General features: G+C 42.8%; 1 protein-coding gene across 1 annotated transcript; it reads right to left on the reverse strand.

Moving 5' to 3' along the window:
- Nucleotides 1-9461: 9461 nt before the first annotated feature.
- LOC107306589 (TOP1 binding arginine/serine rich protein, E3 ubiquitin ligase) lies at nt 9462-14726 on the reverse strand. The gene is made up of 2 exons (XM_015849874.3): nt 14552-14726; nt 9462-13210 (listed from the first exon to the last, which is right to left on the reverse strand). Exons 1-2 carry the CDS (start codon nt 14711-14713, stop codon nt 10010-10012), a joined length of 3363 nt encoding a protein of 1120 aa, XP_015705360.2. The 5' UTR covers nt 14714-14726; the 3' UTR covers nt 9462-10009.
- Nucleotides 14727-14772: the final 46 nt, after the last annotated feature.

Consider the following 14772-nt stretch of genomic DNA (forward strand, 5'->3'; position numbering starts at 1 on the left):
CCATAAAATGTCAGTGATGGAAAAAGCAGTTACTGTGCTCAAGAAAAACAGTAAATGAGGATCTGGTCATTATGAGGATCAGGAAAAAGAAGAAAACAAAAAACAAACAGCAAAATAACAAATGTCATTTCAGCAAACAATGCAGGGAACTTCTTCAGATGCACTAACTTCAGAGGGCAGGAGCACCTCTGCTATGAGGAAAAGTTGAGGGAACAGGGCTTGTTTAGATTGGAGAAGAGAAGGCTCTGGGGAGACCTCATTGTGGCCTTCCCTCCCATGTGTGTGTGGGGCAATTCTTACTTGAGTAAGGATCTGCCCAGGTGAGCTCTTCACTCATACAAATCCATAGGAAAGCTCTGTGTTACCTTTAGTAAATCTGTCACCCTTTGTAGCCAGCTTGATTTACAGGCTACCCCAGAGATACCTGTTCATATAAGTCCATATAAGCTGGCACTGTTTGTGTCTGCAGAATGCAGCTTTCCACCACATGGAGACCCACTCTCTACCAACATCTTCAGGAAACAGCTATGTTTTGTGTTGTCACTGTATAGTAACATTCATATGTATGAATGCAGGAGTATGCATTGTTGGGGAATACTGATGGAAAAAATGAAAACATTTAGTTTTTGTATGTGCACGCACACTTGTAGAGAGACATGCATGGTCCAAGCTGCCACAGCTTCAGACTAAAGATGGACAAAATCAGCTCTTTCTTGCTCAAGGTTCCAAGTTTCAGCTTCCCTACTCCCCAGGTGCTTTCTTGCCAATATTAGATTAAATTAGAGATGAACAGAGTTGCAGGACTTTTGTAATGATGATGGGGACATGGTTATGTTTCACAGTTAGGAACAGAGGAAAACATGGTATTCTATCAGACACTGTTTTCTGTCATGTTGGAAAACATTCATATAGGGCAATTCCCTGCAACTGCTTTCGTTGTGTTTTTGTCGCTGTTTTCAGTGTTGATTAGAATAAGACCCAGAGCAAGACTATGCAAAATAAAAAATAATTTGTATTCATAATAAAGCCTTAATGTTCTCATACACATTTGATACTGCATTTGTAATGACTTTTCCCCCCTCTTTTTATCATTTGAGATGTCTTTTTTGCCTGTGGTATTTTTTCTTAGGCAAACAGTTTGTGGATCTTAATGTTCAGTCCACAACAGATTCAGATGTCAGCATTTCGTAGGAGCTAACTTGGAAGCACTGCAACTGTATGGATATAATAATATGTATTTGTCTGAAAAATCTGTACACAAACACATGTAAGTTAAAAATTATCTCAGGTGACCGTAATCAGACCCAGTAGCCAATTCTGTCTCCCTTTATGAAAGGACCGCAGTCTATGATCTTAGTTAAAAAGAAATACATGCCACTGCGGCCACAAAAGGGTGAAGTACAGCTGGAGCATTCTCCATTACTCCATGGCATCCACATGCTGCTTTATCAAAACCCTATCTTCTATTTTCAAAGATTTTTGTGTCTCAGTAGCTCTTCCCCTGTAAACTTCCCAACTCAACACTGCCATCTCCTGAGAAACACTGTGCATTTGTCATCTTTTCACACACACACTTAAGTGATGAAAACTATTAAATACAATCTCTGAAGAGATTTCTAGCAGTTAGATGAAAAACACTGCCTTATTTGGAAGCCAGAAGTCGTAAGATTCACTCCTCTACCATGAAATTACAAGCCAATAATACTCATTTTGTAAGCTTCTAAGCACTTCCCAGCACCATCAGAACATTTTGTTCTCAAAAGAGAATATTCTCATACAAAACTTTAAATGTGGAATACTAAGCATATAATACCGTACCTTACTAAATATAGATATATGCATGCAACATATTTATGTATTATATAAACTGAATCAAAATAAAACATTTATTTTGACATCTATTAAATGTTTTTACATAAGAACGGAATTATGTTAAAATCTATTTTCCTGTGTTTTTGGTAAAAAACTGCACACCTTTCCACAAGATAATTCTATTTTTCACAGACTGCACTTTCTTGTGGATTTCTTCTTTCCAAAACCTTCAGTGTGTGCTCAAATATGGATAAGCGATAACAGAACATGTGAGATGTTTCAGGTTGGCACATGACATCTCTCAAAGGTGGGAGAACTGCAAAAATACATCGTGGTAAAATAAATAACAGGCCCTCCATTTTCTTGTGTTTTCCACAATGTGTGTGGTCACACATTTTCCACATCACACCAACTGGGGATAGACCGTTTTCTCCTGCTTGCTTTGAAGTCAATGCTTCTAGTCTAATGGATTGGCTGACCCATCGCCTGATTCAAGAGCTACTGTACCCAACATGCAGCCTAGAAGCATTTGGATTTGTATTATGTGATGCATTGCTGTGCCTTGTGATGTTCCAAATGTACTGATATGTACAGCAGCCTTAAAGGCTGTGTTCTCATGGTGATTACAGTGATTTTCAAGTCAGAAGTTTGTTACTTCTTCTCAATAAACAGGAAGTTGTCTTGCTGCCTCATCAGGATCAGCCTGAAAGGGACTGTCTTCTGTTAGGAACAGGAATTCCATTATCAGTTTGCTGGCTTATGTTCATTAGGCATTTGCACACATAACACATGCATTGACTTTCTGTAATGCTACTTTTCCTGACTTAACAGGTTGCCTGTGAACAAAGATGCATTCGTCCTTCTGGAACCTGAGATGGGGCACTGTCATGAGTACGTAACACATCACAGGGTTCTCGTGCCAGGAAGATTTCTTTACTGCTATGATAATGATGGTCATGATGTGTATCTGCACCATCTCCTGTATCCATATCATCTTGTGTATCCCCATCATCTTGTGTATTCCCATTATCTTGTGTATCCTGGCTTATTCTTCTAAGCAAGACTTTATGTTCTAATATGCACATTCAGTATATTTCCACTAACAGTCCATGGGCTAGAAAGCAAGCAAGTTCCATAACAAGCAGAGGGTTATCTTATGCTTAGGTACAAAACACCCCTGTTTATTCAGACCTTCTGTCTCCTTTTCAGAGTCTCATTATCAGTGAGTTGAATTCAATGAGGCTGAGCTGAACCCTCCATCTCCCACATCTCCCCCTTCTTTACTAATGAAAAAAGCATGGTATAAAGAATTTTGCATCACTCCTGAATACAGTGTAATAAGCAAGGAATGCAAACAAAAACACAGAGAAAAGCAAAAACGAATCTTATTTTTAATACATTCAGTATCCACATTCCCAGGCTTAATTACACCAAGCAGAGTGATTTCTATAAGCAGTTAAACTAGAATTATCACACTGAACTAATGATTGATTCTTTCTACCGTAGTTAAAATACAAACAATAATCCATTTTAACCAAACCCAACAGTTCCACAGCAGTGGCTGGGTCATCTATAAGATGGTAGCATTCAGCTCTATCATTGCTGCTGGTGTCAGATGTGGTGGTGATGATAAGTCCAGGTCTCCTTCCAGTAATCTGAAGAGGGGATCTGACATACAGGAGATAAAACACCAGCAACAAATTGTTGACAGATGGTCAGGTTGTTCTTTATGCCCTGAGGTAACACAGTCCAATTGATGACAGGGTTCCCCATTGATAATGGAGGGAACTGGAGATGCAAACTGTGGTGCATCATCAGAGCCAGAGCGCAGTGGGATGTTAAAAAAAACAGTCTTTTAAATCTGTTGCTGTAAGTGGCCACAACTGTGGAAACATACATTTCCACTAACAGTCCATGGGCTAGAAAGCAAGCAAGTTCCACAACAAGCAGAGGGTTTTTCATATGCCTAGGTACAAAACACCCCTGTTTATTCAGACCTTCTGTCTCCTTTCCAGAGCTTCATTATCAGCGAGTTGACATTCAATGAGGCCTCTCCATCTCCCACAGGGCATCTGAATGTTTTGATGGCAAAAGACACCCCAGTCTGGAGTCTGATCAGGAAATCCAAAAACATGCTACTCTCTCTTCCCTGCTCCTACAGCTGTAAAAAAACAGGGTTAAATCAGAAAAAAAAAAAGACCTCATCAAAACCACAACAGTTAAAAAACCTTGAGATAAAGTAGACCGTGAATTCCTGAAAGAGAAACTAGTAAGAATTAATGGGTGTCAAGTAGTGTTTGATGCAGCTCATCTATCCTGATCCATGAGATACAGAGGACGTTACGTTCTGCCATGAGGATTTCAGGATGAAAAACACCATCGTCAAAGTAATGTCTATACAGTGAATATCAGCAAGGAGAAAAGCTTAGAATTAGCGCTACTTTACAGACACTGGGAGGATCTGCTGACATAGAAGTTATTTCATACAATTGTGTTATAGGAGAAACACCCTCGCCACTCCAGCTGTATAAATGATCTTTACCAAGATGTTTGAAACCATACTCCAGGCATCTTTCACTGTGTGTTGTTCTAACTGGCAATATGTGGTACTTGGATGATGTACTGGAATGGCTGCAGTTGTGGTGGGCAAAGTTACACAGTGCAAGTGCAGCTCATTTTGAGGGAGGGTATGTTTAATTGAAACAAACAAGCAAAAAGAAAAATAGCTTAGGAGTCAAGCAAAGGAAAAAATAAAACCAAAGCATAATATACAAACATAAAATGCAACTACATGTTTTAGTTAGAGCAGAGGTTTTTAGCACTTTGAAGTTCTACCACCCAGTTAGAAAGTTGATGTCTCACTCAGATTTGGAAGAGCAATACATTTGATGTGAAACTCCAGCTCCTGCCCAGCTTCATTTCCTTATTTCACTGCAGTACCAAAGGGACAACAGTCACAGGCAAGCTATGGCATAACTTCAAGCCATTTAGGCTATCAGTTACAACAGAAGAATGGACCTCAGCTCAGGCTGCTGTCACATGAACAAATGAGGCACCTGACGGGCTGTAGGGCCTGTTTCCATGTGCCTGGACTGCAGGCTAAGAGAGGAAAATGTCTGGGGTGTCCTTGTTCCAAAGGAAGATCCAGTGGCAGTATTAAATCTGGAGGGAGGAAGGACAGAGGTATGTACCCTTAGGAAAAAAAAAAAAGCTGCTGTGTAATATATCAAGGTAGTTTTTGTATCTGTGCTTAACAATTGGATCAAAGAGAAAAAAAGAAAAAGAATAAAAAAGAGCAAACAGGAACTGGTGTTTGATTCCCTCATCTGTTTCCTGTCACACCACTCACAAGTGGCCCTTAGAGCCACTTCTTTTCTGTCTGCTGACTGCGTATATATATATAACGTGGAAAGTCTCCAAGAATGTGCTTCTTGTATACAGCCTCAGTTTTTGACAAACTGTCGCTTCCTGCAACAAGCAAAATACGTCCAAATCAACTTTTATTTGGGAAATTGCCCAGCTCCTCTGACTGTGTCAGGAACAGAAGCAATGAAACAGATCAGATAATTTCTTTTCCTTTTGCAAATCCAGAATTGTCTCTGAGCCTGAATGAAAACATAAGACTCAACGTCAGCAAGGCAACAACATCATCCCTCTGTACTTACGTGCAAGACAAAAGTAATATCATTATTTTTTTCTGCAAGTCTTCTCATATTGAGTATTAGGACACCAGTTTCAGTTCTGGTTACAGCACAGCACATTGGACATGGCTGCCCCTAAGCCAGACGTCAAATAATTAGCTCCAGGAGGCAGCTTACAAAGCTGCAAGGCTTGGAGGGAAGGAAAACACTCACCATAATAATTCTTCCACCAAAGTCAGTCATGCATGATTGCAAAGAGTTGCAGCAGAGAAAATCATCTTCCACGACTACGTGATATGATCCAGCATTTTAAACACTTTTAAGACACAAATGTTTAGTCATCCTGAAGTTTTGCAGTCAGCATATAAACTTAGTCTGGAGGATTTTTCACTTGCTCCTTGCCACGGCAGAACTTCTTTCCCAAGCTGAGCAATGTATCTTTAAACAAACCACTGTCATTTTAAAAGCAGTGTTTTAAAAGCCCTTGGTTGCCAAAGTGAACACTGCAGATGTGCTACATGCAACATCTGAGTTTATACACAGATCTGTATGTAACATTATGCTTTACCTATTCAGGATTCCATGTTCTAACACAAGACTTCTCCTTTACAGGGAGTTGAAGGAAATTGTACAGTCATCATAATGAATATTTTAGCAGTCTTTGTTCGAGAACTATTTAGAGGGCTCTCAAATGTTTTTATAGGAAATGTGTCTGTATGACCGCATCGCTTACTTTGCATAAAGGCTGGAGAATATGAAGGCTAGATATCTCAGCTATCAAATAATGATCCGTGGATAAATATCCTCATAGAGTCTAATTGTAGTGGACTTTCAGAGATCAGATTTTTGCTCCTGTTAGCAAATGGGAAGTGAAAAATAAAATAAAATAAAATAAAATAAAATAAAATAAAATAAAATAAAATAAAATAAAATAAAATAAAATAAAATAAAATAAAATAACAAAGTGAGATCTTTCTTTCATGTTAGAAGCTCCTGTTTGGTTGTATGAAATCATGTATCTTGATGATGAGTCTAGACAGAGGCTTCTGGGAACTAAATGTTAACTTTAGATAAAATATCAGATATTTTCATATATTTATTTACAACCTGGTAAAAGACATTTGGGAGCATTTCCCCTAAAATTTGTAACCTCTTGTGATTGTTTCCCATCAGTCCAGTTAAACAGTAACAGTAGAGTCAAGCAAGGAGTAATGTAAGTCCAGAATGAAATAGAAATTGAAACAACCTCATGGAAATCTTCATGGACCATCAAAGACAGCTGTCCACACAGAACAAATCACTTCAGTATTTGTCATCTCTATCATTCATTCTGTCTGGCACCTACTTGCCTGATACCACTGAATCAGCAGCACTTATATGGAAGCACAAAACTGTATGTATCAGTGGACTTCAGAGCACCAATTGCTCACGAGATTCCTCTGAATTCATTGCAACATGTTCACATATGTAAGAAGGATTCTGGTTTATCAGAAGGTTTCATGTTGGTGTTGCCAGCAATCAGGCTTGTTTCTCCTTTAATTTTCTGCACGTGGTGAAGCAGAAAAACCTGACACCCACACTGATGTTGTGGCAAACCAAAGTATCCCCAGTGACACAATTAGATGTGGCATCCAGATGAGATGAAAATACTTTCCACCCCCCTGTGCCCTCTTTTGGGTCAGTTTGCCCCAGAATTCTTACCCATTTGGAAGTAGTGTCTGAGCAGAATGTAGTTGGTATTTTCCCCATAATTCTGTCTCTTGTCCCAATGGGATAATGGCTGTGTGGTACCTAAATGCCTGATGGTTAAATCACAATAGTAGGAAAGGTTCTCCAGCCCTTTGTCTTTATTATTACTGTTTTCTTTTTAGTAACATGCTTAGGTACCAAATGGGATAAAATAATATAAAAAAAAGCTCAGGATATACTGGCAGCATACCTTGAGGCAGTGATGTTCCCTGAAATCAAATCCTTGCAGTCTCATGTTGTATATGGCCAACTGTAAGTAAATATTCTCCAGGAAGGCAACCCCTTACTGCAATGCAAAACAGCTATCATCTGGCATAGGCAATCCATATCTGCCAAGCCAAGTTGCAAGGCTTTCTACATTGTCTCCCATGACATTCTTGTAAATAAGCTGTGGAAGCATTGGATAGACGAGTAGACAGGGAGGTGGACGGAGAGCTGGCTAAGTGGCAGAGCTTGGTGTGTTGTGATTAGTATCATAGAATCTAGCTGAAGGCCTGTGTCTCAGCAGTGTTCTCCAGTCAGTAATGGGTCCAGGTTGTTCAATGTCTTCATCAATGACCTGGATGAAATAATAGAATGCACCTTCAATATGTTTTCTAATGATGCCAAGCCGACACACCAGAGGGCTGTGCTGCCATTCAGCAAGTCCTGGGTAGGCTGGAGAGTGGGGACAAGTGGAAACTTATGAGGTTCAGCAAGGGCAAGTGTAGAGTAATACACCTGGGGAGGAATAATCGCACGCTACAGTGCAAGTTAGGGAATATCCTGCTGGAATGGTGCTCTGGGGATTTAGGAGGCCTGCTGGACAACAGGATGGCCATGAGTCAGCAGTGTGCCCTTATGGCCAAGGCAGCCAGAGGTGTCCTGGGATGCATTAAGAGAATGGCCAGCAAGGTGAGGGAGGTGATCCTCCCCATCCATTCTGCCCTGGGGAGGCAACATATGGAATATCATGTCCAGTTCTGACAGGGAGCTTCTAGAGGGTCCAGCAGAAGGTCATGAAGATGGTTAGAGGACAGCAACAACAACCTTGTGAGGAAAGGCTGAGACCAGGAACTATTCAGCCTGGAAAAGAGCGAAGGGGGAGATCTTATCAGTGCTTATAAATACCAAATGGGTGGGAGCCAAGAGGATGGGCCAAGGCTCTTCTCAGTGATGCCTAGTGATAGAGCAAGGGGCAATGGGCACCATCTGAAACATTTTAATTTCCATCTCAAATGAGGAAAACCTTATTTACGTGGAAGGCAACAGAACACTGGAACAGGCTGCACAGAGGACCTGTGGTTTCCTTCTCTTGAGATATTCAAAGCCCACCTGGATGCTTTCCTATGGAACCCACTGTAGGAAACCTGCTTTAGCAGGAGGTTGGATTAGATCTCCAGAGGTCCCTTCCAGCCTCTACGGTTCTGTGGTTCTGTGACTATTCCTGAAGCACTGTGCTCTGTGGGAAGGATCCATGCAGGAGAAGAGACACAAAGCGAGAAAGAAGCAACAACAGAGACAAAAATCATTACAGACTGACTGCAACCACCCTCCACCACCACTTGTGCTGCTCAGGAAGAACCAGAAGCATCAAGAATGAAGCTGTGCCTGGAAAGAGAGCAGGAGGAAAAAGTGAATTTACTTTTTTTGTTTCACAGGTTCCTACTTTAATTTTAACTGAAAGTAAATTAAATTTATCTGCCCTGAGCTCAGTTTGGTCATGACAGTAATCACATGTGATCTCCCTGTGTCCATCTCCACCTAGGAGCTTTTCCATCTATTTTCTACCTTTTCTGGCAAGGGTGGGATGTGAGAGTGGATGTATGGACTTCTGTAGGGCAGACACAACCATATCTACTACATAAGAAGGCAGCTTCTGGGATTGGCACAGAGAAGGTGTGCTGTGCCCAGACCCAGGGACCCTGGCCCTGCTCGGCCCCATGCCTTGTACACACAAACAGCATGACATCCAGGAGGGCAAGCCGGGGACCAGCTGAAAGCAGTGAGCTCAGGAGGAGCTGCCAGTGTTGCACAGTAACAGGATGTGAGGTAGCAGACACAGAAGAGTAAGAAACATGAGAAGGACATGCAGAGAAAAAAGAAAAACCCAGGGGAGTAGTCTGAGATTAGAAGAGGTAGCACATAAGTTGTTGAACATTAAAAACTAGACAGATCCTGAAGAACCTGATCAAAAGTGTTCCTGCTTTCAGCAGGAGTTGGAACCTGATAATCTTCCAGCCTGGAATACCCCCCTGAGCACAAATGGATTTACATTCATTTTTTTTAAATAAAAATTCTTATTGCTTTATTAAGATATTTACATAACTCATGTTACTGGAAGTGCTGTTCAGTACGTATGTAGAAATAGCTTAACTGCTTTTCCACAGAGATCACCTTAAACCACACAGATCAAAACGATGGTACAGTTTAGGCTGAATCATTTTTTATGAACTAAGCAACTTTCCGCTGTAACAAGAGTGATCCCCATAAATTGTATTCACTGTCTTTTGGTTTATGTTTTTTTTTTGTTGTTGTTAAAACACAGCTTTGAAGTACTCCGTGGATGTATTTTACATACAAGATGGATTTACAAAATTCTAACTTCCAAAGGGACCCTAAAGATCATCGAGCTCCTATACACCTATACTTACTTGACATAAAAGTGCATAAACATTCAATGGGTTTAAACATTTCTTTAAACTTTTTAACACACACACACACACACACACACACACAGAAAAACACCCGGTGATTTGTTCTTACAGGAGAAAAAAAAAAATTAGAATCAATTTCACAATTTTAAGGATTGTTCAGCTTAAAATACACTACATGTTTTTTTCAAGGGACTCCAACCAACTCGATCTGTTGACAAGTCTCTTTGGCAGTCTTAGTATCAGTGGTGGTCTCTCTGGATGCCCTAGTAAGGAAGTCCTGGGGGAAGACAGTTGACTGGAAGGCGCTGCTTGTGCTTCTTGACTGTCACTACCTACAGTTTCCATGTTACCACTTGCTGTATCAGCTAAGTCAAGACTTTGATCACCTCTTTCTGTTGCTTCCACAAGCTCAGCTCCAGCATTTCTAATGTCAGCATCTAAGTCCCTTCCTCTGTCAGGAATGCTAAATTCTTTCACTACTCCTCTAGTTTCCTTACTCACTTGGTAAACATCTTCACATCCTGTAATCCCCAGGAAAGAAGATGGAGACTCACATTCCCTCTCATTCAAGTGAGTTGTGCCAGTCCAAGTAACACTGCTATCACATTCAGTACTTTCTGGCTCCTTGCTACTATCGCTATCAATTGTAATAACCACTGGAGAAGAATGTGGCGAGTTACTCATGTGATGTTTTCGATGCTTCTTCTTATGTTTTTTCTTTTTCTTTTTAGCATGTTTCATTGTGTCTGTCACTTTGCCTTCGTAGACTATCTCCACACTTGGACTTCTCATCTTTTTCTTCTTTTTCTTATGTTTTGTCTCACTACTTGCTCGATTGTCTGAAAGGCTGTCTTCATTTTTGCAGCAGTCATGGAACTTCGAGAAAGCTTTCTTGGGGTCCTTTTCTCTCTCCAGACTAGTGCTCTCCTTCACTGCATTCTCCAAATGTCGAGTTTTGTATTTTCTCTTTCCACCAGGCTTTTCACTTTTCAATCTGTCTGTTCCTCCAGAAGGGGTCCTTGACCTGGTGCTTGATCGACTCCTTGATCTGCATCGTTCATAATAGTAGTAATGTCTCTCATGCAATCCCCTCTGGCTATGTGGGTCTGTTCTCTCAGTAAAAGACTGTATCCTGAATTCTGGACTAGCAGATTGCCTTGAATAGTGAGCCTTAGACTGAGTTCTCTTCCTGCAGGAGGAGCCATCTCCGACAGTCTTTCGACTATAAAAAGCATAACCCCATTGGTATCTACTTTGGTAATTGTCTCTTCTGTAATAATAATCACTGTCTCTGCTCCTTGACCTCCTTTTGCCATGGCCTTTGCTACGTGATCGTGATCTGCTTACCTCTCTGGATGTAGTGCTCTCACGACTAAGGGAGCCCCTCTGGCTTTTTAGGGAGAGGCCCGTGTCACAAGTTCTTGACCTCCTCCTGCTTTTCTTGCTCCTATGTTCGCTGCCATCTCTGCTTCTTGATCGTCTCTTTTTAGACTGGCCTTTACTAGCATGCTCCCTCCTAGACCGATGGCCATGACTGTCACGACTGCTCTGTGAATAAGCCTGAGGACTCCTGGTCTTTCTCTTTCTGGACTGTCGGTGGCTGTATGGAGAACAAACAGTGTCTGTTTCTGGAGACAGGCTCCTGACTGAGTCCAGTGGAGACAGGTCTTTTACTTTACCTTTATTCTTACTATAAGGAGAGCAAATGGTATCTGTCTCTGGAGACAGGCTCCTGATTGAGCCCAGAGGAGATAAATTTTTTACTTTACTTTTATTCTTTCTATAGGGAGAAGAAATGGCGTCTGTCTCTGGAAATGGGCTCCAGACTGAGTTGTGTGGAGAAAGTTCTTTTACTTTATCTTTGTTCTTCTCATCAGCTTTTGACTCTGTTTTCTCAACTGCAGAGGATAAGGAACTCCTACAGCTACTCACATTCTCCTTGTACAGAGGGGAGCGAGGTGATGAAGCCCTGCTTGGTTCACTGTCACTCCAGCTGCGACCCTGGACTGACTGCTCTTTCTTCACATCTTCCCTCTTCTCCTCCCTGATGGACTCCTCAGAGTCAGAGGACAGCTCAACCAGTTCTGGTGTCCTCTCAGCTAATGGTTTAACATACCCAACAATAACACAGTTGTCTGATGAAGAGTCACTCTCATTGGAGTCAACACCAGCCTGTAACTGAGGATGCAGTGTGGTTCTTTTCCTAGCAGAATCCTCATCAGAACTTTCTGACATCTCCAGAGGAGAAGCTGCAGTGGCACGAACCTCTTCTGAAATGGAATATGAAGGCCCTGGAGTTTCATCGTCCCAAGGGGCCTGACCAACCCCAGACACGGATGAACTGTGTTCTGGCCCTTGAAGATCTGCCTCATCTGGAGAGATTGTAATAATTGATGAGTCTGAGCGGCTTCCTTCATCATACGATGGCGCAGGACAGTCATAATTGGCATGCTGATCGTATGCCTCTAAGTTAAAAGGACATCGGGCAAAACTGATGAATTCATGTAGGAAGTGTTCAGTCCGATTCAGTAGAAATGGCTTTAAATCATCAGCAAAAGCCTGGCTTTCCAGATCATACCTGGTCACGTTACTCATGATGATGTGTTGTACAATATTAACTAAAGAACCATGGGCACCAAACAAGACTGTAAGCTCTCGCTTCAGCCAGGGAACCAACCTGTGTAGGCAAGCAGGGTTGTGGCGGAAAAACTCTGCGGAAATGTCTCGATAGCGGCCACCATCCTGAATGCTACGAACACGCACACCAGTGCGGTACAGGGCTCTGCGGAAGTTTATCATGTCCTCCTCTTGGATCTGCCGCAGAGATCTGCCCTCTGCACTAGCCTGCCTACGTGAGGCCAGCCTCCTTATCATCTGCTGAATCTCTCCATCTCTCTGCCGCACAGGTTGGCTGGACAACCCTTCAAACAAAATCCCATTATCTGGAGGGGACAGCGTCCTTCGAGAAGAGGAACTGCCTCTATGGTAAGAGGAGGTGCGGCGTTCCCTCGTTAAGGTGGTACGGTAACGAAATCTCCGGCCATCAGGGCTGGCAAAAGAACCATTTTCTGAAGGTCTGAGTATGTATTCCTTAAAATCATCTTCAGCACGAACTGTATGGAAAATAGAAAAGAAAGGCTGTTTGCAGAGTGGGCATTCTGCTTTGTTTTTTGACCACTCCTGAACACAACGGAAGCAGAATCTGTGCAAGCAACGATCTAGATAGGCAACGTTGTCAAATCTGTCCAAGCAAATGGGGCACTTAGAGTCAGGAGAGGCATCTGTTGGCATGGTCTGGTGCAGCTTGCTGTTGCTAGCTTTTGGCAAAAAGCTGCTGTCTTCTGGAAACTCCTTGGCTGCATTAGTTGTGTTCTGCAAAAGAAAGAGACAAAAAGATCATTACTCTTCCTGAGAGAAAGAAGCGTTTAAGTCTATACACAGAAACATGCAACGGTCAGCTATAAGGTTAAAAACGCCAGCATTAGTTGTGAGAGAACACGAAACAGAGAAGCAGTACAACTTAACTGCTTTGCTTGCTTCTCTTCACTTTAAAAAAATCAGGCTTTCCAGTGCAGCCATCTTTAAATGGAGCCTATAAATGCTGGTGTCTTCCCCCTACTCACCACTTTGGCACAATCAGTAAGATTAGGATTCACACAGAATCCTCCAAAGCACACTACCAAAAGAAACCAGCACTTAAGATATGAAATATGGGAGAAGTTAATTATCTTTTGAAAACACTTTGCATTTAGCTGGTCCAGCAGCGCTGAGTGCACCCTGTACGTATTGCTGGACCAGAAGAGTGGTCCAGGAATGCACAGAAGTGTTCTTGCTTGGATGATATTGCAGCCAGGTGTCACCCCTGCACCCACCCTTAGACCCACAGCCCCTTTGTTCCCCCAGGCTGTCGGCAGTACTGAGCATTAATCCACCTAGTCTGAAGCTATGTGGGGGACCAGTACTGCAGACAAATGCCTGCGCTGCTTCCTGAAGAGTAAAAGATGGTTCACAGAAATGAAGGGTAAAAACAGTTTACAGAAGCAAATATATGGAGGCTGCTGTAAGAACGGGGATGGCAACAAGCTGGGATTAGGACAGTGGGGGGAGGGGGGGTGGAGGACATAAAGGGAAGTGTTCTGAGAACATTTAGTGTGTAAGTGACCAATGGACAAAGCAAGTTAGAACTGGCTCAAGGGCTTCTCCCCTACAGGGTTAGAAGTTTATAGCGTGATAGACTACAAGCCTTCACCAGGAAGACGATGAGCCTTCATCTACCAACCACCAGGAGACCCCCAACTGCTCATGACGCATGCGCAAGAGGGAGGGACCGTATGCTAAGAGATTTTTTGGGAAAAATAATGAATAAGTATACGAATTTAGCCGGGAAATATTGGTAATGGTTGGACTAGATGATCTTCTAGGTCTTTTCCAACCTTGATAATTCTGTGATTCTGTGGTTCCGGGAAAATTATTAATTATGTATTAACTCTGCCTATATCTGTACCAAGCTTTTGTCCTACGCTGTGCAAGTTAGGAGGAGCGATGCCCCATATGCGCATTAACCACACCTGCTCTCTATCTGTCGGGCTATAGTTTGATTCCCCAAGTCCCCACAGCACCCCCTGATCGCGGTGCCCACAGACCACACGGACACGCTCCTCCACCCAGGCCCACCCCGTTCCTTCCGCTGGGCCGACAACCGCGGTTGCTCACCTCTGCCGAGCCCTCGCTCCGAGCTCGAGTCCGGCCCGATGGTGCCTTCAGCCCGTGCCGTGACCGGCTGCACACGTTGTTGGCCCCGTCCCGCCGCTCGTCCCCCGCGGGATGGCGGCGTTGCCGCGCGGCCTTCGCCACGCCAAGCGGAGCCTCCGACATCGCCGGCGGAAGTGGCGTTGCCAAGGGAACTGTCCCCCCCCCACCCCCCGGCAGCGGGG

The sequence above is a fragment of the Coturnix japonica genome, chromosome Z, assembly GCF_054131305.1.
Source record: "Coturnix japonica strain WE chromosome Z, WE-NBRP24, whole genome shotgun sequence".
Taxonomy (NCBI): Eukaryota; Metazoa; Chordata; class Aves; order Galliformes; family Phasianidae; genus Coturnix; species Coturnix japonica.